Consider the following 25110-nt stretch of genomic DNA (forward strand, 5'->3'; position numbering starts at 1 on the left):
GTGCCTCATTTCCATCAAACTCTTTTATCCAGTGCCAATGCAAGAAGTGGTGTGTAGACATTATGGAGCTTCATGGTACAAATATTGTGTTTAATTTTACCCATACTGTTGTCATGCAAAAATATTGTAGAAATAATATTTAACCTTATGATGATGATGATGATGAACATAAAAAATTATTTTACTGGTTGTCGGTTTTGTAATATGGAGCAATCTGCAGAGAACAATGTTATTTTCCTCACAAGGAAAATATTGTTTAAACATAAAACAGCATACTGTATTTGTTGTGATTACTGTAGGCGTTCCACTGTAAGGAACCCACCATGAAAACCAAACCTGAGAATTTTGCTGGTGTTGTTTCATATGTATAAGTTGGAAAGTTTAGGTTGACAGATTTCCACTGGGGTAGTGCAGTGAAACGCCACCATAATTAACCGCCAATCAGATTGCTGTGAAAAGGTTCCCTCCCATTTCAACTGATCACATTAAAGTGAAGCATCTTATAATACCGTCTAAACTGACGGCTGTCTCCTCTGGTAAAACAAGAAAATGCTGATCGTAGTTCCTATACTGCTCATGCTCAAAATTGGGCGTAAGTATATGTAGAGGTCAGATTAACTTTGGATACATTTCTCTTGCATCATTATCGAGGAGGTATATAAACAAACAGTATATGTGTTGTTAATCCTTGCTCTGATTTTTTTTTCCAGGATGCACTGATGATCACATCTTTGCAACAAAGACTGTTGATGTTGGACAAAATGTGACTCTGACATGTAACCGCCAGAAATCCTCGCAATCAAACTTATTTTGGATCAGGGTTGTTTCTGGAACTTTTCCTGAAATTTTAGGTGGAACATATACCTTTGATTATAATGCTGTGGATCAATATAATCATCATATAACAGCGAAACAAGGGCCTGGAACATTTGTTCTGCATATTACTGAAACACAGCTAAGTGATACTGCAGTCTACTACTGTATAAATGTGAAAAATACCCGCATGACATTTTTGAGTGGAACATTTCTCAGAGTCAAAGGTAAATATAGGAATAAACAGCAACAAAATTGTGATGTGTTAAGAACTGTAGAGTTATGTGGATATAAAATGTCATTTATAACAACAGTTTTACATTTAAATTGGTACATTTACTTACTTAACATGTAAGTTGGACTCAAATCTTTGTTTTAAGCATGACATAGATTCTTGTCTTTTGTTAACACATAAATAATAGTAACTTCAATACCCACCACCTTATAATGCATCCTAATGAAAATTAGTAATATATTTATAATTTGTGCTTTCAATTCTCCAGGACCAGAACCTGATATCACAGCTATCACTCAAGACTTTCCATCTGATCCAGTCAGTCCCAGAGACTCTGTGACTCTCCAGTGTTCAGTGCTCTCTGACTCTGAGAGTAAAAGGTGTCCCAAAGAACACAAAGTGTTCTGGTTCAGAGCTGGATCAAATGAATCTCATCGCAGTTTAATTTACGCTCATGGAAACAGTGCTGATGAATGTGAAAAGAGTCCTGAGGCTCGTTCTCCAAAGAAATGTGTCTACAGCTTCTCTAAGAACGTCAGCTCCTCTGATTCTGGGACTTATTACTGTGCTGTGGCCACATGTGGGGAGATATTATTTGGAAATAGAACAAAACTGGACAGTGAAGGTGAATAAATACTTTATAATATATACAATTATAGTCTATATAATGGTTTCTAAACTGTCCTATGCATGTGTTTTATTATCATCAACTCGGAGAAACATTTGTTCTACTTCATATGATCTGATCGAATACCAATTATTTATTGCTGTTTCTTAACATTATTTTATTTAATTGTTTTTTTATAAAGCTTCAGTTATCAGCAGGAGTGATCTACAGAAGGCCAACACAATTATCTACCTGCTATGTGCTGCTTTGGCTATAAGTCTGGCTGTAACAGCCATCCTCATCTGCATCAAGAGGAAATCTTGTGATTGTTGTAACGGTAAGGGAAATTACTCAAACATGAATCTATGAAACCATGTTTAGTAACAGCTATATCATCTTTAGATTCACATTAGTGCTGTGCATTAGCATTAGTCATATTACTGAACTGTTATTATTTTATAATACAGCTGCTGTTCCTCTGCAAACAAATACTGGAACAGCCAGTGATGATCAGCAAAGTCAACAGGTAAGAAAATTAAAGACAGCATGTTTTTTATCGATTTGCTCATCCTTACATTGACTTCCCATCTCACAATATTTTGGGATTTATTTCCTCAGAGAAATGAGGACTCGGTGGTGTATTCTACAGCAATCTTTACGAAGACAGCTGCTAAAACAGGGAGAAGGAATGTAAACGCTATAGGGGAAAAGTGTGTCTATAGTAATATCAGGACTTAGCAGATGGATTCATTCACACACCAGAATTGTTAATTGTGTCTAATAAAGTTTTTGTCTACCATATGATGTGAAAATAATGTTTCAGCTGCTCTGACATATGCCTTTCACCTCTGTACATAATGCTTTTTTAAGTTTTGGGTGATCTTAAAGATTCTGTTTGTAACATTGTTTGCTATCTTTGAAAATGATTACTTCAAAAAATTAAATAAATCATCACAATGTTAAAATAACATTTAATAGTTAAACATTTGGAATAGCCTTTAACGTGCCATATTTTTCAAATCGTGTTTAATGTTTCAAGCTTGTGACGGCACCCAAACTGTTTTTTAAACGATTCATCTTTTAAAAAATCGCTGAGGAGAGTTTCCTCTTATGTCTGATGTGCATTTTTAACATTTCATGTGACCCTCAGTGCCATGCCATGAAATTGATGTTTGTGTACCTGTTTTAAATAAACAAAAATGCATCATTAAATTAGAATTTGAAAAGAAAAGCAGTTTAGATTATTTATTTTTTCTTAAGAACTGAATATTTCTCAACGTTTGAGAGCTCTCTGTCTGAAAATCTGCTGGATAAAACACCTTTCAGAAAATACACATTGTGACTGACACTGATACTCATAATATGATTTGCTCTCTAAAACAAGCGTAAGCTACAGACCTCTGCAGAGAGTTGAGGAGCAGTGTAAAGATCCTGCTCTGCTTATATAGAGGGGTTTTACTGGTTGTGGTAATCTGATCTAACGACAGAGTACACACAATCCTGTTTGTACTCTCTCCTCTTTTTATTCCCTCTCTTCATTTTTGCTGTGGAGAAATCCAGCGCTGCATAGTTCACTGCCTCTGCTTTACCATCCTGCAAACAATATAATATTTGTGTGTCATTAAAAGCAGCAGATGTGTGATATTACTGAAAAAAATCTGCTTTCAAAATGTGAACAGTATTCAGGTGAAAACAATATAAACAAGTGATTTACTAAAATAATTTGCTGCACTTGTTCATTTACTTTATTATTTCTGGCTCTTTATAATGTTTAGATAATATTTGCACATTATCACATCTTATCTAATCTTCTTCACCTGGCCACATCATGATCACTACGCATAGCCACAACACACTGCTACAAATTTATCAGAAGCATAATTACCAGATCATTTGCTTGGTCCGCTGTTGTCTTGTCATGTCCAAGAGTGTGAGAAGTTCCTGTTGCTCCTGTTAAAAAAAGCAAAACTTTCTGTGTTGAGAAGGTTTGCTAATTACATATCCGTGTGCTTTGGGAATAATTATAGAGAGCTGCGATGTTTAATAATGGTTGGTTTGGGGAATAAAGAGTTGGGATGAGGGGTGAGGATTGAGGAACGTGGGATGGAATGTTATTGGGATGAGGGTTGCAGGATGAAAGAATGAAGGAAGGAAGGAGGGTTGATAACGGATGAAAGGTAGAATGTCAATGAGATGACAATGGCTGATAGTGGGAGGGTAAGATGGGCGTCAAGACTCAGGGTGGTGGAGCTGTCCATTGGCTGGATTGAACCCCCGAAAGAACTTCACACAAAGATAATACTTTCAACATGTTTGGCCTTGCAGCTGAAGGTCAAGAGCATAGCAAAGTAGTATGTGCACAGGGTGGCCTGGAGATGGCATGATCAATTGTGGTGGTGTACTGCATAAAAAAGTCCACACTGGGAATCAGGTTATTGATCCTAAAGAGAGCTAACTGTGGGGGGATGAGAGGTCAATAAATAGCCTCTTTTTTTACTGAGTACACTGAAATCCTGAAAAATGGGAAAGGAGGGCTGAAAAATGGGCTGAACATAAATGCTTTTTGAACTTTGAACTTAGTTTGTCAACTGTGACAAGGTTGGACAAGGCTGACTGTAAATTGTGGCATGTCTAGGTGGGGTTGAGGTAGTTTACGAAATGGTGGTCTGAGTAGATAGAGAACGGGTCCTCTTCTCTTATTCACACCTTTGGGGAGAGGGGCTAAGGGTAGAAGGCAGGGCAATGGCTGGTTTGGGGGTGCCACACAGGTTGCAGTTGAGTGAAAGAGAGCAACAAAGATGTGGCAGTACAGCTCAGAATCCAATGTTCCAAGGTAAATGCCCTGGTTGTATGATTGAGATTGAGAGTCAATGACAAGTAGTTAATGAACATTGACCTGCAGTAGGGGACAGCGTAACAGATGACTTCACGATAAGAATGAAAAGGTAAATTCAGCCACAGTAAGATCGTTGGATCAAGTTGTCATAGCGGGGCTCATTTTTATGTTCCCACAGCCCTCCCATCAAAATTAGGCCCTATGTTTCCTAAGTCTTATGTTCCCTCAAGGATTTTCCACCATATTAGGCACTATGTTCCCTCAGGCCTACATTCCCACAGCACAGGTATGGCCATTCCCTAATGCACATAACGTATTGTTGCCCCCCCCTTAAACCGTGACCCCCTTCCTCCCATGTCATATGTCGGGCTGTGGGAACATAGACACGCTCCCCTCATAGCTGGTATCAAGGTGAACCCAGCAGAGGGGCTGAAAAAGATAGGACAGCAAAAGCAAGAGTAAGAGGGGAGGAAGTGATGCTGACATGGAGGGATGTATGTAAAGTGATAGCAACCTGGCCCTCAGAAAGGGCTAAAGTACATGAAGGAGACAGTGCTCATGCAGCCAAATTACATGCTGCGACATCAACGCGGACACAGTGACAAGAACCTGGAAGTGTTTTTATTTTTAATATGTTACAGAGAATATGTTTGTCAGTGGTTAAGTCATCAGTCGAGAAAGTGCAAAGGAGTCCAGGATGTCTTATGCTGAAAATGTCAAAGTCAAATCAAAGTAATATCAATACACCCTTCTAATGCTATCACGATCTTGAGGAAACTGTCCGCATCCTGTTTTCATACTCAATGCATCTACAGCATATGGAAAGAGACAGTATTGTCTCTGCCAAGATTTTAGTGCTGCCTTTACTGTGACTTCAAGGCCCATGCTTGACCCTAAAATTTCCAAACATAATAGAGACCAACAAGGAAAGATCTGCATGTACAGTAACTGCTCACTGAAAACACTATTATTAGTCTTTGGAGTTGCTTCTTAACAAATGATTGTGTCCATACTCTTCACAATGAATAAACATATCACCTAATACAACAGCATGGCTTGTGAAATGTTTTCAATTGTTTTTGGATAACTATGGATGTCTATGGCACAGATAAGTAGGGGTTGGGGGCACAGACACAGAATATTCTTAAATGGGATTAATTAATTAATTGATGGTTTTTTCTCAGCACATGTGATTTGTTGACAATAAGACAACTATAGAAAACGGCCAGCCATGTCCTTTAAACTGAGATTTAAGGTGAGCACAGAGAAACTTTCCCTGTTCAGCAGATTGATGTGAAACCAGCATATGAGTGTCAAACTCTGTACAGTGAAGGTCCAACATCCAAGTGAAGTGAAAGAAAGCAAAATGCACTTTTGCGTGGAGGGGGACTTTAACTGAAATAAAAAATTAAATATGGTGAACTTACCTTTGCAATGTTCACAAACTCCCCTCCCTTTAACGTAGAAGATAAGGACAGCAATCACAGCCACACAGCAGGCCAACAGTGCTCCAAGTGCAAAGACAACTGGCTCCAACTCTGATCTTTGAATCAGAAAATCTTCCAAACAGACATTAAAAATGATGTGTTAATGGATTGTCAGTAGTTATCATTTGCTATTCATCAGCAATTTAAATATCCGTTCAATTACATCTGGTTAAGTATTTAACTCTTTTATCATCACTTTCTGTGTACATGTTTACTGCAATATGTATCATATGTAGTCTTCTTTATTGACTTTTATTTGACTTGACAAACTTCAATAAACACAGTTGGATTAAGAGATGCAGCACTCTGACTGTTTGGTATTTTCCTGACCTCAAATGTGGGAGGAGAGGCACAAACAGGTGGGAGGTTCATTCAAATGAAGGAGTGCAGAGTGAGTTGTTTTATTTCGGTTGAAATTTGATTATGGTTGAAATAGTGTCAGACCAATTAAATCATATAGTAGCCTAACTAACTGACGAAAACAAACACCATGGTGATGTGTGTTCATTATGTGATGAAAACATTTCTTGAAGAAAAGCTTTCTGTTGGGTAATCTGTCATGATCATGTTTAACTGTGTGTAGTTGTTTCAGAGCTGAAAACAGGAATATGACTGGCTGAAAGAGTATTTAATAATCAGCACACATGTTGCTCTATGTTCACCTTCACCCAGCCCTTTTTTTACTTTCTGTTGCACATACATGACCCACCCACGTCAGTGAGCCCAAGACCTACCTCCCTGCACTTATCTTTACACTTGCATGGTTGATGAAACCCCTCCAGACATATTTTAAACTGGACCAGAATTGCATGCTAACATTCAAACATCCAAATGAAGTAACAGGAACAAAACATATTTTTGCATGATGGGAGAATTAGAACTTTGTAGAAATAAAAACTATAATACATTTTTAAAAAGCCAAACCCTAATATATTTTAGCCAGGCATTTTAATGCTAAAGGCATTGATGGAAAATCTATTGATGAATTAAATACATACTTGTGTCCACTTTTGTTCCTTCTCCAAACAGGACCTGTCCACATGTGACCACAGCACAGTAGTGAGTCCCAGTATCAGAGTCCTGTATAGTTTTGGACAGACTGTAGACACAGCTCCTCTCCTCTTGTTCATCACTCCTGTTCCCGTGAATGTAAATGACACCTGGATGAAATCCTCCTGATCCAGCTCTGAACCAGTACACACTGCGTTCACCTGGACACTGATCTGTGTTTTTTGTTGTGTTCTTGGAGAGCAGTGAACACTGAAAAGTCAGCGCGTCTCCCAGCTGGACTGATGCTGTCTCCGGACTTTGTTTCACGAAGACTGATTTCTGTTGCTTGTTGTCTGTGTGATTCAGTAAAATAAGATTAAAAATACAACACAAGGAATCCACTATCTCAATTATCTGAATGCCTTAAAAATGTAAATGCTTATTGAAATAATAGAAACGTATTTTTACCGTTCACAACCAAGAATGTACTATTGAAGAACGTTGGTAAATATGATGCTCCTTTTTGACAAAAATATGTTGCTTCATCCTCTTTGCTTACATTTCTGATGATGAGAGAAGAGTGAGCACGCTCTTTTGTGATGTTGAAACGTGACTCTTTGAATCGATCATTGACTGTTATTTGATTGTTGAGTACAGAAGCGACTGATTGGCCCATTTCTCCAAGAGACTGTTTATACCAATGAAAGTTGTCCTTTTCAGAGACTGTACAGTGAAAAGTAACATTGTCACCAACTTCAACCACAGTCAAAGAGATCAGATGAGGAATCTCTGCAGTTTGAATCAGAGCTGAAGAAGAACAAAAGAAACTTACTACACAACAGCACCAAAACAAAGAGAAATTTCATTTTCTTACAGCTCCTTGTCTTATATTCATTACTGTAACAGATTGTTCATACTTGTACGTGATAAGACGATAATAATTGTACTTACACTCTGCAGTCAGAAGAATCAAAGCAGTCAGTCCTACGATCATTGTGGTACAACACACTTGTCTTGCACAACTGATGTCTTCCCACCAAATGGAAGGTTTGGTCACAAGTTGTTCAAGGTTTATAAAGTGGAAATCACTGTGATTGGCTGAAATACAGAACATGAACTTCCCCTTAGACAAACCAGTGATCTATTTTCCGTTGATAAGAGACATAATTGTTGTATTTGTGTTGTTTTTACAGCATTATCTTTATTCTTATGACTTTAACTATGATTAAGTTCACTTTCTTTGTCTATAATTTAGGTTTTTGTGTTTATCTTAAATTAGCACAAACACAGAAGCCTTATTTTAACAGTTTGTCTCTATATAAAGATGTAGCTATGAAGCAATGATTTTACTTTTATGTTTGTATTTCTCCACCCATCAACACACACACGGTATATGTGTAAAGATGACCTGTAGAATTTTCTTTTAAAGGGGCTACATGCAAAGTACAGCTTCATCAGCTTTCAGGAATGTTATTTTTTTTGTAAACAACTAGCGGTGTACAGACGCCAGGAGTAAAGAGTCACGTGACACGCCCTCTGTGTGTGTTGTTCTGGAGCCTCTGTTTTGGAGGTCGGGACGGCCTCACCTGCATGTTGCATAGTTGGCCCAGAACATTTCCTGATAAAGAGGGGAATAAGACCCAGGTCAACCTTGGTCCTCCATTTTCAAGGTGGAACCCTGCGAGATGCCAAAGGACTGCAATTTGACTCTTCTCTTGGACAGGTAAGTAACTAGGTGGGTATATAATGTCATATATCTGTTTTAGTTAGTCTTAGACTAGGGTGACCAGACATCCATGATTTCCGGGGACAGTCCCCGTTTTGGGTGACCTGTCCCCGGTCAAAGCTGTCCCAGAAAATGTCCCCGATTTTGACACTGAATGGGGGGAAAATGCGCGCAGACTCAAACACCAGTTATTATGGAAGCCTTTTAACGCATCGCCAGAGAAGACGTCGTATGACGTACAAACGTTATCAGGACGTACGACCAGACGCGGCAGCGTCAACAACAACCTAGAGGCGGCAAAAAGGAAAGAAAAGAAGACCAGCGGTCATAAATGGTATGTTGTGTATGAACATATTTATTTGGTGTGAATTGGCAGTAGACTTGGCTGTGTGTGTGTGTGTGTGTGTGTGTGTGTGTGTGTGAGAAGTGATGTAACGTTAAAGTAAGTTGTTTATCTGAATTGAAGACCTAACGTAATGTTTTAAAAGTCAGTGGACGTTAACATTATGACAATGTTTTCATATCTGTCATTAGTGACGCTGTAACGTTAACATTAGCATGAGATTACCAGGTGATGACATTGTATGTGGCCCTGTTTTGGAAGAGGGGGAGGTGGAAGACTGCTTTGGTAACATATGATTTTCCTGTAGGCATAGGGACATGAGACTCTGTTAAAAATAATAAATAAATTAATAATAAATCAATGGTTCATAGTTGTGTGTGTTAGGCTAACTTCTGTATTTTGTGTCGGGCTGTGTGGGTAACTAATGACTGTAGTACTTATAAATGCAGAGTCATGTATTATATTAATATACTCATATGTTTTGACTTGGTAATTATTATTAATTACGTCTTGATGATATTTACTAGCTACTGGTCTGGCAGCTGTCTTTGCACATGACACTTAACTTTGGAAGAGAGATGTTTTTTCTAAAGTATTCTACATTTGTGTTTTTGACACTGCTGTGCGCTACTGATACATGATATTTGTCGGTGCTGATATTTTGATTTATTAAACAGGTCCTTTTGTGTAATAAAAGCTAGTTAAAATACATGAAAAAGTACGATGATAATATTTAATGATTTTTCACTGCCGCATTGAAAATGTCCCCGATTTTCATTTCAGAAATCTGGTCACCTTATCTTAGACTAACTTTAGACATAATGTTGTACATCATATCCATTCATTTGACAGTCTTAGGATGGGCTAACGGTCAGGGCTCGAGCTGTTGCCTCTACATTTGAGGCTCCATGCGGCAGCGACAGGGTAGCCTACAGCGACCTGTGCATGTTGCAGCTCGGCTACATGATGGCCATATAACGTGCTAGCTTTCAAACACAAAGTAATATAAAGTCTGTGTGTGTGTTTGTGATACAGAGAGATGTGCGACAGCGGTATCCTGGGTAGTGTATGAGTTATGTTGGCGGTAGCCGCAGCCACAGTGAATGAGATGGTTATAAGTTTATTTTTCCTCTATGATAAAGACAAAGAAGAAGAATAGGGTTGTGTGTCTCCTTCAGTGCTAGAAATAAAGTGCCCTGTTCTCCTACTCAGATGGTCCTGGTTTTGTCTTGCTGTTACCACAAATGAGCTAAAGCTAAGCTAAGTGAGCTAGCATCACACCAGAGGTCCCTGACTACGGTTCAGAGTCTACAGTTGGTGACGGTAACAGTTGTGTCCAAATGCTGTCACCAAGGTATATAGCAACCAGGCAGGGAGTTCCGGTCCTCTAAAATGAGGCCATCGCGGAAGTAACTTAAAACTGCATTCTATCAAAAGGCCCCCAGGGGGCGACCGTTTTGGTGTCAAAAGGACTTCCGTCTCTATCAGGCGGGGAGTTCCGGTCCTCTGAAATGATGCCAACGCGGAAATAACTTAAAACTGCATTCTATCAAAAGGCCACCAGGGGGTGACCGTTTTGGTGTCAAAAAGACTTCCGTCTCTATACAAGTCAATGGAGAATTCACCAACTTCTCACTTGATTTCTAACCTCAGTAAACGTTTTCAAAATGTGTTTATGGTCTCAATAGCTAGTTTAAAGCCTTCTTCAATGCAGTATGTTCATTTGTGAAATTTTGGCCTCCCTGATTTTATATTAGACGATAAAGCAGGGTATGCATTGGGGCAGGGCTACGTCGTGATTGACAGGTTGATTGATTCACAGGATCAGGAGCGCGGACAGATGGACTGCAGGAAATAGCCGTGAACTTGTTTCACACCAACAGTTTTCTCCGGAGTTTTGTGGTTATAGTTAGTCGTACCAGCTAACGTGGTTAGCATCACCAGGTTGCCAGTGTAGACTGTGGTAGATCCAGCCCTCGCAACCTCCCCCGCTCCGTCCTCTTGCTCCTCCTGATGCCCATATATGTACAATCTGTGTTTTTATTTTTCCCGGCATGCACCGGAAATGTTCAAGATGGCGCTGCCCAGATCCAAAACTATTGGCTTCCGAGCAGCAGTCCACAAACAAATGGGTGACGTCACGGATGTTACGTCCATTTCTTATAAACAGTCTATGATAGCAACACTGTCGTATTTTTGAATAATTTAAGAGAAGTTGCAGAGTAGTTTTAGCTCAGTAAGCAATGCCAACATGGCTAACCGTAGCAATAAGCATTGTAAAATAGTAACAGAGGAAGGAATAGGATACTTACTAAAATGCACGACTTCTGCTGTGTGTTATCACATTGTATGTCCAACTGTATTCAGTTATTTTAGCTGATTGGCCGTCTGCTCGCTATGCTGGAGTGATCACCAGATTACTTGAACTAATTACAATGATAACGTTTCAACAGATCCAACAAAGCTAAGTATAAAGGCATGTAAACGTCAATCAAACAGCCTGTAAACACACGCAAAGATTTGAGAATTAGCTTTTAATGGGAAGTTAGCTTATGCAGTGGACCTATGTACTAACCCACAGCAACTGGGCCTGATGGCAGCATGCAACATCATCCTTTCCTCACATTAAAAATAAAACCCCAATGATGTTTTTATGTGCATTGATATCTTGATAACTAATGTAAAACTACACAAACCTCCTCAACCTGTCCGTTGAGCATCACAGCCACAGACGTCTGCCGCTGAACATACTCCTCTGTCTGGTTAAAATGCAGTGCAGGGGGTGGCAGTCACAGTCCATTATTGACAGCAGCTTGCCCAGGGTCCTCTTTTCCACCACTGATGTCAGGGACTCCAGCTCAACAGCAACAACAGAGCCAGCCTGTCCAGTCGCCCAGTGTCTCTCTTCCTAGTGCTGCCTCCCTAGGACACCTCAGCATAGAAGAGGACACTGGCATCAGGTGCATTTCTCTGCCCTTTGACCAACCACTGAGGCTGTTGACTAAGAATAGACATGACCGTGGGCTTCAACAGGATATGTAGTCAGTTTAAAAAACAGAGAAAAGCTGCAAGAGAGTTCAGCAGGCTAAGTTTTATTGAACAATTTGAAATTATTAATTGAAATGCTCATTTTATGAAAAAAAGAAACTAATAATAATAATAATGCTTATAATTTGTGTTTTTGACAATGCAACCACAGGAACAGACATTAAGCAAATAATTGTGCAAACTTAACTTGAGGTAATACTTATTTGCAGTCAGTTTCATAGGGCAAACTGACTGGGGTGTGACCTGTGAACACTATTAGAGAGAAGCACTCTTCTCTCTCACAGCAACTAACAATGAAAACAACACCTTACACTGAAAGCCCAACCACAATGATACCTAACTTTCCACTTGTCATTTGTTAGCCAGTGTTGACGTTGAATGCGTGTTCAATTTGTGTCTATTTGTGTGTTGTTTGCCAGCAGTACTGTGCACAAAAAGAAAAAGCAGAAAGTACAAAGCAAGACTTTTTAAAATTACATTTAGTAGTACGAACAATTTTCTTTTGTCAGACTCAACCACAAACAGAAATACATCTATAGAGAAGTGTTGTTGCAGTTTTGAGTCTTTATATTATCAATCTCTATAGTTTCATTCTCTATACACCTACATACAAGTAGGTGAAAAAAGTAAAAAGTTTGTAGGAGCCTGTGGTGTTGCACTTGACTGTATTATAGTGTCAGGTGGTTCTGTCTTATTATTGTGAATGTGTCCACTACTGTTCATAGGGCATAAAGGTGGCATGTTTACTGTTTTGCTGCAAGTGAAAATATTTCTTTTATTACCCCTTTTGGGATAGTCTATCAGTGATTAACATCAGCCTCCATCAACAAGGTCTTGGGTTCAAATTTCAGCTTGGTTGTTATATTTCATTATTTTATAAATCCCTTCCCTCAGATTAAAACATGCAGGTTAGTTGAGTCAGAAATTGTAAACTGCCTGCAGTTGAATTAGTTTCTATGACAGTGCTGTGATACAGTTGTGCTCTACTCTCCTTTCACCAGCCCCCCGACTACAATCGTCAGCTCTTCCTGCTGATGTGACTGACAGGCACAGTGGGCGGGTCATCAGTGATGATGTGGAACATCTGGATTGGCTGTTTTCCACAACATCCAAGATGGCCGCTGTATCTTTGTCTGTCAGTGTGGCAAATGGCTGGATGCATTTTTAAACTGTACAGAAATACAAGAGATCGATAAATCCTATTTAACTGAATGCTAAAGATGTTGCAGAATCTTACACCAGGAAACATGGGCCTTTATATTTGCAGATATGTAGTTAGTGAAAAGTGTATTGTAAGTGTTATCTTCTGTTTGTTGAGTCATCTGACTTTCACTAAAAGGCTGCAGTGATGGACAGAAAGAGGAAATTGCACGTAGTGTGTTATTCAGGAAGTAACATTTCCACCATTAAACATAATCTTGGTCATTCAGAATTTCTCAGCACTGACTGCGGTGTAATCTGTAACTTAAGATATGTTATAATTTTGAGTATTACTTTGTGATATTAAATCTTAAAATAAAATATTAAATATTCATTTTCCGAACAGCTTATCCTCTACAGAGGGTTGCAGCCAATCCCAGCTGTCACCCACACAGGCATGAGGAGAGCAAGCAAACTCCATATAGGAGGATGTAGTTCTAAAACTGGCATATTGAGAGGCTTTTAGCTAAATGAACCCCAATGAACTGGAATTAGCCTTGTCTTTAATTAACAGAGATGTACACAGACAGCTCTCCACAATCACAAACCAGCTTTCATGTCGTTTGTTTATTTTACTTCTTTAGTATATTTGCATCTATAACATAATCTACTGAAATGTCAATTGTAAGAATACAGCTATAAATGTTACTCAAGCAGGTCTGAAACATGTTAGATTAATATCTTAAAGTAATATTCTGTTTATTCTCTGTATATTACACTGTGTATTTTTCTCATTCAGGGAATCCTTAATTTGACTGTAAGGTCATTTTTTGATGTCAGAGCTCTTTGTGTTGTTGTACTAAAGAAAATTGTGTGTTTCTGTTATAACAAAAGTGTTCACCAGTGGGGTAGCTAAGGATTTATTTATGTTAGTTATTAGGTATTTATTACTTACTTGTTACGAAATAAAATTGTTTTGCTGCAGTCTCTCTGTCATAAACCTGCTGCCTCTCAGCAACAAGTTATTGAGCGTTCATTTCGGCCCTGAATCTTTATTTGTGGGATTTAATTAGGTTTTCTCCCGGGTTCTCCCCCCTTCATAGATCAAAACATGCAGTTGTTTAACGTTAACCATGTCTTAACCCTGCTGTAAAAAACTGGCATTGAACATTTGAAATCATCATCATCAAACATAACTTTGGATTTTTGTAGAAAAAACAAAATCCCAATTAACCATAAATATTGTGTGCCACTGTGACTACCTACATGAAGAGTGAGGGCAGAAGCAGCACATGCCTACCAAAAATAAGAAGCACTAAAACATGAGTGCAGTAATAAAAGAGTTCATTAAAATTAATTAAAAAGAAACATTTTTGAAATTGTCAAAGTGACTAAATGCATGATGGACAATGAGAGGTGAAATATGCTTCACAAAGACCAGGATGAGACCAATGTGACAGGAAGTACACTTTGAATCTACATTTTGTGATAACCAATCACTCGCTTTTCTCAGTGTGACATACAGATTGTGGCCACGTCACATCCCCTCCTTTATTCACTTAAAAGCCAACAAGGTTTCAAACAATAGACAAAGTCAAGATGATCGTGTTGTGGGTAACACTGCTTGTCCTTCATCAAGGATGTAAGTACCATCTAATTCTTTACATTCTGTATGCAAGTAAGAATTTACATGCCAACAAGATGTTTGGAGGTTCATATATCATCTTTATGAATAATACATTTTCTATATCATGATAATTGTTATTTAAAAATGTCAAATGTCAATTTTCATTTAATTCAGATACGCTGATTCCAGTGATCACAGTTCAACTTGGTGAACCTGCAAACTTGACATGTGCTTTCTCTGGTGATAAGTTGAGCGGTAAAGAGCTCTACTGGTACAAGCAGAGTGCTGGCGATACTCTCAAATTAATCGTGAAACTGATAGAACATACATCAACTCAATATGCACCAGAGTTTAACGTCTCAAGATTCGAAGTACGTAGAGATAATACTTTTTTTAACCTGACTATTTTAAAAACATCTGAAGAAGACGAAGGAATGTACCACTGTGGAGTCACGGAGTGGGCTAATACTGAATGGAGTGGGATATATTTGTTAGTAAAAGGTAATAACGTGATACATTTTAATTTGTATAACTAAATTTCCAAATTTCATTACAAAACATAAATGTTTATTTGAGATATTACTTCAATATCAGTTTTCTAAATTTGTGGAGCTTCAAGTTTTTAACATAGTTTTACTTTGCACAGGAAACATTCACTGTTTCCTGTGCAAAGTAAAACTATGTTAAAAACTTGAAGGACATCAAACTATACTGTTGTTCAGCGGCCGACAGTATCTGATCCAGTCCGTCCAGGAGACTCTGTGACTCTCCAGTGTTCAGTCCTCTCTGACTCTGGGTACAAGACGTGTTCAGGAGGACACAATGTTTACTGGTTCAGAACCGGATCAAATGCATCTCACCCGGACTTCATTTACACTGATGGAAGTAGCCCTGATGAATGTAGAAAGAAATCTGATCTGAATTTGTCTCCAAAGAGCTGTGACTATCACTTCTCTAAGAAGGTCAGCTCCTCTGATGCTGGGACTTATTACTGTGCTGTGGCCACATGTGGAAAGATATTATTTGGAAATATAACAAAAGTGGAACTTGGTATGATTTGATGTTCAATAATGAAAATAATACTCAAATTATGTTGATAAAATCATGACTGGTAAATCTATTTGAGAAACATTGACAAGTCTTTCTTTTTGTTTTGTTTTTCTAGTAAAAACGACACATTCAGCATTTATTGGAATAGTGATAGTAACAGTCTGCTTGGCCGTTTCTGTTGTTGCAAATGTCGTCCTCATCTGCAACCGAAGTCTAAGAGTATGTGAACAATGTAAAGGTAAGTGTTGTAACTAACAACATTTAAAAAAAACATGTTCTGATATATGACATATCCATTTAATATGCTTTTATGTACAAGTTTGGAGAAATCTTTACAGAATGGATCCTTTGGTAAAATCATTTCATATAATTGTCATATTATTGAGGAAGTAATTGGCAAAAGTTGTAAAATAATTTCTATTCTATTTGAGTTGTGTATAAGTCAGATCACTGGACCATTCATTACTGGTAAATTAAAACCAGTGAAACCAGAACATTATTCATGATTGTTTATTGTCCATTTTTAATTATAATCATCATTTTTATAATAAAGCTGCTGCTCTGCAAACATATATTGAAACAGCCAGTGTTGATCATCAGGTAAGAAATTTGAACTAAAATTTAAACTAGAAACGTTCTCAGCACATTTAGTCTGTTTCCCCCTCTTACAGTATATTTACATCAATGATTTATTTCCTCAGATATATGATGACTTGTTGGTTTATTCTGCACCAACCAAACAAACAACTGACAAAACAGGAAAAAGGAACGCAAAAGCATCGACGGAAAATTGTGTCTACACAAATGTCTTCTACTTACTTAAAAAACAGAACTAAATCATAATCATGGAAAAATATATTTACATGTAATCATTTAACATTTTATCACAGCTTTTTACATTTGGTTAAATTGTTTGGGATTTTTTGATTAAATTCCTCAAAGAAGCTTGTGATGAAACCCAAAATGTTTTTTTGTTTTTTTTGAAAGATTCATTTTAAAATGAATCTTCAACATGATTTCCAATTTGTATCCTTGATCTGATTTGAACAATTCCCCTTTACCCACATCTATTATCAATGCCATATCGTTATAACATAAAATGTATATTTTGTGAATAATTTTGAGAAGTCTGCTGCACAACTTCCTCCTATCACTGTCTAAAACAAGCTTAGCTACAGACCTCTGCAGAGTGTTGGGGAGCAGTGTGAAGGTCCTGCTCTGCCTATAGAGAGGGGTTTTACTGGTTGTGGTAATCTGACCTAACAACAGAATACACACACTCAGTGTACTCGCTCCTCTTTTTATTCCCTCTTTTCCTTGTGGGGAAATCCAGCGCTGCATAGTTCACTGCCTCTGCTTCACCATCCTGCAAAAAAATTAATTAAAATGTAATTAATATTTGTTTGTTTTTAAGTGATTTAGAGATTAGGACTGTAACATCATTATGTGAACGGTGAAATTACTTTCTTAGATGGAGATCTGAGATTATTGATTCAGTGTCATTAGATTAAATGTGAAATGTGTCATTGATTATTATTTTTTCTGTCATGAAAGCAACAGGTGTGTTATATTATTTAACAGAACTGCATTAAAAAAAATGTTAACATTGTTTTGTGTCATTTCTATTTTCACTCTTGTCAAAATGTCACCATGATATTTTTCAGTAATCTGTTCTGTATTCATGTATCTTGATTTTTTTTTCATGATTATCATAAAGTAACAAACATTATGTTACTTAACAGTGAATTAATTCTATTTTACTTTGTACCTTCTGGATCTGACAAAGGAAAAGTTGGCAAAATATTCATTGCACACCTAAATCAAGATCACTACACCTAACCAGTGCACACAGGGCAACACACCGCTGTATATTAATGAGAATCATAATTACCAGGTTGTTTGATTGATTCACTGTTGACTTGTTGTGTCCAAGATTATGAGAAGCTCCTGTTGCTCCTGTTAATAAAAGAAAAACCTCCAGTGTGTTTAATACTGTCATATCAGTGAGCTTTGTGTCTCATTAAAAGACAGAAATAAACCAAGCAATTCTTTGTTCACAGTGATCAGGTCTTGGCTTTAGTTGCACACTTGTCCCTGCAGTTCACTTCAGTCTCTTATCTGATCCCAACCAAGTCTACCAGAGGACTGAGCAGTTAGAGACCGGTTAAAAACCATCAAACTTCTCTAAATAAATGTCTATATATAAATAAAAAAGTGGTTGCTATTATTAGTCTGTGAAGCCATTTCTGAACAAACTCATACTCTTCATAATGAATAAACATAGCACCCAGTACAGTGATAAGGCTCACTGACATGTTTTTAATACTTTGTGGTTAACTATGGAGGTCTATAGCACAGATGAATAGGATACATCAGACTTTGGACGTTCATAAGCAGGGTTGGTTTAGCAGAGAAAATGACATTTGTTGACAATAACAAAAATACAGAAAATTGCAATAAAAAAACCAAAACTTTAAATCGTAGTAGATGAATATGAAAACAATGTTTAAGAGTCAAATCTGAACATTCAATACATCATTCTACACAGTGATCCAACATCTAAGTGAAGTAACAATACATTGACTGGAGGTGGACTGACTGAAACAAAAATTAAAATATGGTGAACTTACCTTTGCTATTCTCACAAACTCTCCTCCCTTTAATGTAGAACAGAAGGACGGCATTCACCGTCACACAGCAGGCCAACAGTGCTCCAAGTACAACGACAACTGGATCCAACTTTGATCCTGGAATCAGAAAAAAATCCAAAGACACATTATTAAATAATGGACTGTCAAGAGTCAATATTATTACTATAAACACTTTTTTTTTTTTTTTAAACTTCCGTGATTACATTTTGGCAACAAGCTAAATTGGTACGTCGAAGTCTCTAATAGCAACCACTAATGGCACAGTTGTAGTTGCTGCTTAAAGCTAGGCTCAGTCTACGGGAGTTTTAAAATCCTAACCAGGTTTGAAATTGGGTTGCATCATAGGGGACAAATCCTTACAACACACACCTTACAAAACTCCCGTCTTAACAAGTTTTCAGATGGTGAATCAATCCATTCACTTTTGAAAATGTTAAATAGTAACCAACGTTATATTGTTCCATGGTCAACCTGCATCAGTGATACTGTGATATAACAGCTTGTTGTGTGCAGAACTCCATTCAAAAATGTTGAGATTTAATATTGCTGTCTTTTTGTGAAAGCCGGCTGCTCACATAAAACATCACAAAACCTGAGAGTTTAACTAACAGACCTTACTAACTCTTCATATCAGAGTGAATGTGACAATTTAACAACGAAAGAAGCAGGATTAAAATCAGTTTTTATGACATCTTGAACTGTTAAGTGTATGGAGGTACTTGACATTGGCAGCTTTTTGTCCAGCCTGTCTGCAATAATGCATGCAGCTGGTTTTTTTCTTAGAAAATATCTATGTTTAACTTTCACACAGCTCTAAATGCAGATTTAATTAGCTTGTGAGTTGTTTTATGTATTTTTAGGTCAACATTGGCGAAGTTGACCATATTCCCATATAGACAAACTGGGAACCTTAGGTTTAACCTCTTATATTTTAACCTTTAGCACACTTCTAGTGCTCAGTTCAGCACCATGGACAGCGCCTCAGCAAATAAAAAGTCATGTTTTGTCTGCCAAAATCCACCAAGGTATTTGTCAGTGTGCACGAGCGCAGGCTGCCGGCTAAACAGCTTGATGTGGTATATTCTCTGCCATCTTTTTCTTCTTTTCTTTTCTTTTTAAATCAAAACAAGGTACACATCTCTTTGTGGACTATAAATAACTTTATGGTCATAAAAGATTAATACATTATCAGCAGTCTAGATGGAGGCGTTCCTAACCATCCTGTGAAACTTTAACTGTGGTCCCAAATACAAGTAAAACAACTGTGGATCCGTGTAACTCTCATCAACTTGTCTGAATGAGTGTGTAAATATATCCACTATGTAGTGATCTCAGAAATGTGAATATGTAATGAAAAGGGTAGCCGCCATAACATGTGCACTACTTTCTGTAAACAATACAACAAATATTACATAATATACATTTTTAGATGTGAAATTACTGTTACGCAACTTACATCTGATGTTGATAACAACAAATGATTAAAATTCATGAATGTCTCTAATCCTATTTTTCTGTTCATTATTAAGCTAACTACTTAATATCAGTTAAATAGTTAAATTAAATTAAAGTCAATTAAAGTAGCAAATAAAGGTAATAATTATTGACACAGCCTGTTTACTTTCTTTCTCCATGTCGTGTTTATAATGTTTAGTTGACTCCACACAGATTGAGAAAGGAACAGATGTTTCATGAATGAATTGATTCCTTTTTCAATATTTCTTCATATCAAATGTTTAAGGTATCAAATGAAAACCCAATGGGATAAACATTACATTTTGTTTATAACTATTGCCATCATGTTTTTATCAATACCAAGTTACCATCTTAAACTTAAACTCTTAAACTAAAAAAAGATAAATAAAAATATATTTAAACTGGGTTTAATAAGTATGTAAAATCTACTTGTGAATTAAATACAAGTGTAAATACATACTTGTGTGCACTTCAGTTGTTTCTCCAAACAGGACCTGTCCACATGTGACCACAGCACAGTAGTATGTCCCAGTATCAGAGGAGTCCCGTATAGTTTTGGACAGACTGTAGACACAGCTCCTCTCCCCTCGCTCATCACTCCTGTTCCCGTGAGTGTAAATGACACCTGGATGAAATCCTCCTGATACAAATCTGAACCAGTACACACTGCTTTCATCTGGACACTGATCTGTGTTGTTTGTTGTGTTCTTGGAGAGCAGTGAACACTGATAAGTCAGCACGTCTCCCAGCTGGACTGATGCTGTCTCCGGACTTTGTTTCACATTGACTGATTTCCGCAGCTTGTTGTCTGTGTGATTCAGTAAAATAAGATTTAAAGTACAACACAACGATTTCACTATCTCAATTATTTGAATGGCCAAAAAAGTAAATGATGATTGAAATAACAGAAAATAATTTTTACCATTCACAACCAAGAACGTGCCGTTGCTGAAAGTCAGTGAATATGCTGTTCCATTTTGACAGGAATATGTTGCTTCATCCTCTTTGCTTATATTTCTGATGGTGAGAGAAAAGTGAGCATCCTCTTTTGTGACTGTGAAACGTGACTCTTTAAATTGATCAGTAACTGTTATTGTGTCATGGGTTACAGCAGCAACTGATTGACCCAAATGTCCAAGAGGCTGTTTAAACCAATAAAAGAAGTCGTCTCTCTCAGAGACTTTACAGTGAAAAGTAACATTGTCGCCAACTTCAACCACAGTCAAAGAGATCAGATGAGGAACCTCTGCAGTTTGAATCAGAGCTAAAGAAGAACAAAAGACATTTTTAAATAACAGCATGAAAACAAAGAAAAATGTCATTTTCTTACAGCTCCTTGTCTTATATTCATTACTGTTACAGACTGTTCAGACTAGAAAAAGGTTTCTTGTATGTGATAAGAAGAATTTACAAGAATTGTACTTACACGCTGCAGTAAGAAGAATCAGAACAGTCAGTTCTACGATCATTGTGGTACAGCACTCTTGTCTTGCACAACTGATGTCTTCCCACCAGATGGAAGTTTTGGTCACAAGTTGTTCAAGGTTTAAAAAGTGGAAATCACTGTGATTGGCTGAAATAAAGAACATAAACAACCCCTTAAACAACCCAGTGATCTATTTTCCGTTGATAAGAGAAGTACATGCATAAAATTGTATTTGTGTTGTTTTTACAGCATTATCTTTATTCTGATCACTTTAACTATGATTAAGTAAATTTTCTTTGTCTATAATTCCAGTTTTTGTGTTCATCTTAAATTAGCAGAAACACACAAGCCTTTATCTAACAGTTGTGTGCCTGTATATAAAGATGTAGCTATGAAGCAATTTTTTTACTTTTATGTTTGTATATCTCCACCTATAAATACACACACGGACACGAGGATGACCTGTGTTTTTTTCTTTTAAATAAAAATTATATTTTCAATGTTTCTTACCAGAACGCATTCCTTTTTTCTTTGAGACGTACTGTAACACTCAAAAAACATTTTACAAAACATTCACTTAACACTTTCCACCATGCATTATTTGTAGCAATGTTTGCTAGCTAGCAGTGATCTTCCTGTAGCAATGCTGTTTTTCTAGCCACATTACCACACACAGTGCAGAATAGCAAGAAATAGGTGGCACGAATGTGTAGGGCAGCCAAAAAATGTAGAGTGCCTCAGATGAAGCTATAAATAGTGAACATGTAACTGTAGCTTCAAAAGTTATTTGCACATACTGTAGGTGTTTTAAGTTATTTTGCTAAATAGCTGTGTGCTCACTACGCTGGAGTGCACATGAGGTCACCAGATTACTTGAACTAATTACAATGATAAATGTTGAGGGATGAAACAAAGCTAAGTATAAAGTCATGTAGAAGTCAATCAAACAGCCTGTAGACACACAGAGATTTGAGAATCGACCATAATAAGTTACATTTTCTGAGTTGGTATACTATAGGTGTGCAGAGCTTTTAATGAGAAGTTAGCTTATGCAGTGGAGCTATGTAGAAACCCACAACAAGTGGGCCTGATGGCAGCATGCAACATCATCCTTTCCTCTCATAAAGATAAAACCCTAGTGATGTTTTTAGGTGCACTGATATCTTGAAAGCTGACAAGAAACAAAAGAGACACTATTGGAGTTGAAGGTGTCTTTAAGTGTAAGTTAGCTGTTTTTCTTTCAGTTTCAGGCTAATCTTATTCACTTTGTGTTGTTTTGTTTGTGTAATCTATACAAAAGTAGATGAATAGTCAGCAAGTCACCAATTTTATTTAAAACTGGTATTTGGTAGAATTTGGATGTCCACATCAGATTTAAGAGGAGGAAACAAGACATTTGAAATAACATCAAATAAAGTGTAGTTGGTAGTCTGTGGGTTTGAAGGACAGTTTCAAGGGAAAGCCAAAGGAAATGTGGCCAAAACCACACAGAAAGTGAAGAGATGTGAAGAACTCACACGTAAGTTGATGTTTCTTTCATGTTTACTGAAATATTCAGTGTAAAAATGTAAGGAGACAGTTACTCAAATTAATAAACACCTCCAACTTTCTTGTCTTGCAGCACTTTGTAGATGCATGCTGCATGTCTGTCTTGAGAACAAGCGAGCAAAGCCACATGCAACAGCTACACTGACAGTGAAAAGCTGTGGTGGGACATTTCTCCGCCCATTTGACCAACCACTGAGGCTGTTGACTCAGAATAAACCTGACTGTGGGCTTCAACAGGATATGTACTGAGTTTAAAGCAGGAGAGAAAAGCTGCAAGAGGTTTCAGCAGGCTAAGTCTTTATTGAACAAATTTAAATTATTGTTTGTAAAGCTTATTTTATGTCAAAAATAATACTTATAAACTGTGTTTTTGATGATGCAACCACATGAACAGACATTTAGCAAATAATAGTGCAAACTTATCTTAAGATAATGGTTCAAACTGACTGGGGTGGGATCTGTGAACGAGTAGCACTCTACCAATGAAAACAACACCTTACACTGAAAGCCAACCACAATGATACCTAACTTTCCACTCGTCATGTTAGCTGTGAATGTGTGTTCATTTGTGTCTGTTTGTGTGTCGTTTTCATGCAGTAATGTGCACAAAAAGAAAAAGCATAAAGTACAAAGCAGCACTCAAAGTCCATGAAAGTATTTACTGCAGCTTTTTATTACATTTGACAGTTGCTACTGTTCCTGTATCCACCTGCCTGGACACAGCATCATGTCAGGTAACAGCTGGTTTAAATGTACAGTATGGTCATTTTAATGTATCACACCAACACTTGTAGTAAGAACACATTTTTGACAGACTCAACCACAAACAGAAAAGCATCTTCAGAGAAGTGTTGCTGCAGTTTTGAGCCTTTACATTATCAGTCTATCTCTATACACCTACATACAAGTAGGTAAAATGTATGTAGGAGCCTGTGGTGTTGCACTTGACTGCATTAAATTGTCAGGTGGTTCTGTCTTGTTACTGTTCATAAGGCATTTTTACTCCTCTACTGCAAGTGAAAATCTTTCTTTTATTACAAAAAGTGTTGGGGATTAAGCAAGGTGGACCCAAGAGGCAGGAGAGGCAGGGGAACTGTTCAAAACACAGGTTTATTGCAAACGGAGGGTGCTGCTGGACAATAGCAGTAGTTGGAAGAGGGGAATCGGACTGGACTCCCTCCTGGGGCAAAAGGGAACAAAAAACGGACCACTCCAGGTGGCGTAGCGGGCAGCGGTGGCTGGGGACTGGAGGCTGCAGGCTGGAGGCTGGTAGCAAGGACACAGGCTGGGGGGAAACAGAGAGAAGCAGGTGAATATCAGGTCAGACACAAAGAGATCACTTCTGCTGTTGATAGCTCTACCGTGGCTTGGTAACTGAATCATCTGGCAGGGGCGTGGAGGTGAACCAGGCTTTTTCTGGAGTGGTGGTGATTGTAGATTGAAACCAGGTGTGCTCTGCTCTGTTCCCTGCTCCTGTGACAAGTAGGTCAACCCCGCCCCCGAACCACCGCCAGCCCTGCAGGAGAGACAGAAAAAGGAACACCATAACACAACCCCAAACCCCAGTCCACAACAGTACCCCCCCACTAAGGGACGCCACCTGGCGTCCTACCAGGCTTGTCAGGGTATCTACGATAAAAGTCTGTCAACAGACTGGGATCCAGAATCAGGGAGCGTGAAACCCAAGAGTGCTCTTCAGGGCCGTACCCTTGCCAATCCACCAAAAATTGGTAGCCGCGGCCCCGCCTGCGAACATCCCGGATGTGGTCAACTGTGAACGCTTGGTGGCCATCGATGAGGCGAGGTGGGGGGGGTGGGTCAGACGGTGGATGCAGGGGACTGTCTGACACTGGCTTCACCAGGGACACATGAAAAACAGGATGTACCTTGAGTGCCGCAGGGAGCCTCAGCCGGACCGCGCTCGGGTTAATGATGCGCTCGATGACGTAGGGGCCAATGTACCTGGGAGCCATCTTTCGAGACTCTGTCTGGAGAGGGAGGTCCCTGGAGGCGAGCCAGACCTGCTGTCCCACCTTGTACTCCGGGGCAGGGGTACGATGCCTATCAGCAATTCGCTGGTTCCGGGCAGTCGTCCGGACTAGAGCGG

The 25110-nt window shown here is 38.2% G+C and overlaps 3 protein-coding genes and 1 pseudogene across 3 annotated transcripts; 2 read left to right on the forward strand and 2 right to left on the reverse strand.

Moving 5' to 3' along the window:
- Positions 1–549: 549 nt before the first annotated feature.
- Positions 550–2407, forward strand: LOC133986393 (uncharacterized). Its single transcript, XM_062426214.1, has 6 exons — positions 550–592; positions 711–1040; positions 1317–1673; positions 1858–1992; positions 2123–2181; positions 2274–2407. Exons 1-6 carry the CDS (start codon positions 550–552, stop codon positions 2391–2393), a joined length of 1044 nt encoding a protein of 347 aa, XP_062282198.1. The 3' UTR covers positions 2394–2407.
- A 703-nt stretch (positions 2408–3110) lies between these two features.
- LOC133986241 (uncharacterized) lies at positions 3111–7995 on the reverse strand. Its single transcript, XM_062426057.1, has 6 exons — positions 7920–7995; positions 7437–7775; positions 6977–7321; positions 5919–6050; positions 3541–3605; positions 3111–3248 (listed from the first exon to the last, which is right to left on the reverse strand). Exons 1-6 carry the CDS (start codon positions 7960–7962, stop codon positions 3111–3113), a joined length of 1062 nt encoding a protein of 353 aa, XP_062282041.1. The 5' UTR covers positions 7963–7995.
- A 6829-nt stretch (positions 7996–14824) lies between these two features.
- On the forward strand, positions 14825–16611 carry LOC133986394 (uncharacterized; annotated as a pseudogene).
- Positions 16612–17001: 390 nt separating this feature from the next.
- On the reverse strand, positions 17002–21531 carry LOC133986248 (uncharacterized). The gene is made up of 6 exons (XM_062426063.1): positions 21456–21531; positions 20952–21293; positions 20490–20837; positions 18533–18649; positions 17794–17858; positions 17002–17268 (listed from the first exon to the last, which is right to left on the reverse strand). The coding sequence occupies exons 1-6, from the start codon at positions 21496–21498 to the stop codon at positions 17140–17142; spliced, it is 1044 nt and encodes a 347-aa protein (XP_062282047.1). The 5' UTR covers positions 21499–21531; the 3' UTR covers positions 17002–17139.
- Between the last annotated feature and the right edge of the window lie 3579 nt (positions 21532–25110).

Source organism: Scomber scombrus, chromosome 9 (genome assembly GCF_963691925.1).
Source record: "Scomber scombrus chromosome 9, fScoSco1.1, whole genome shotgun sequence".
Classification (NCBI taxonomy): domain Eukaryota; kingdom Metazoa; phylum Chordata; class Actinopteri; order Scombriformes; family Scombridae; genus Scomber; species Scomber scombrus.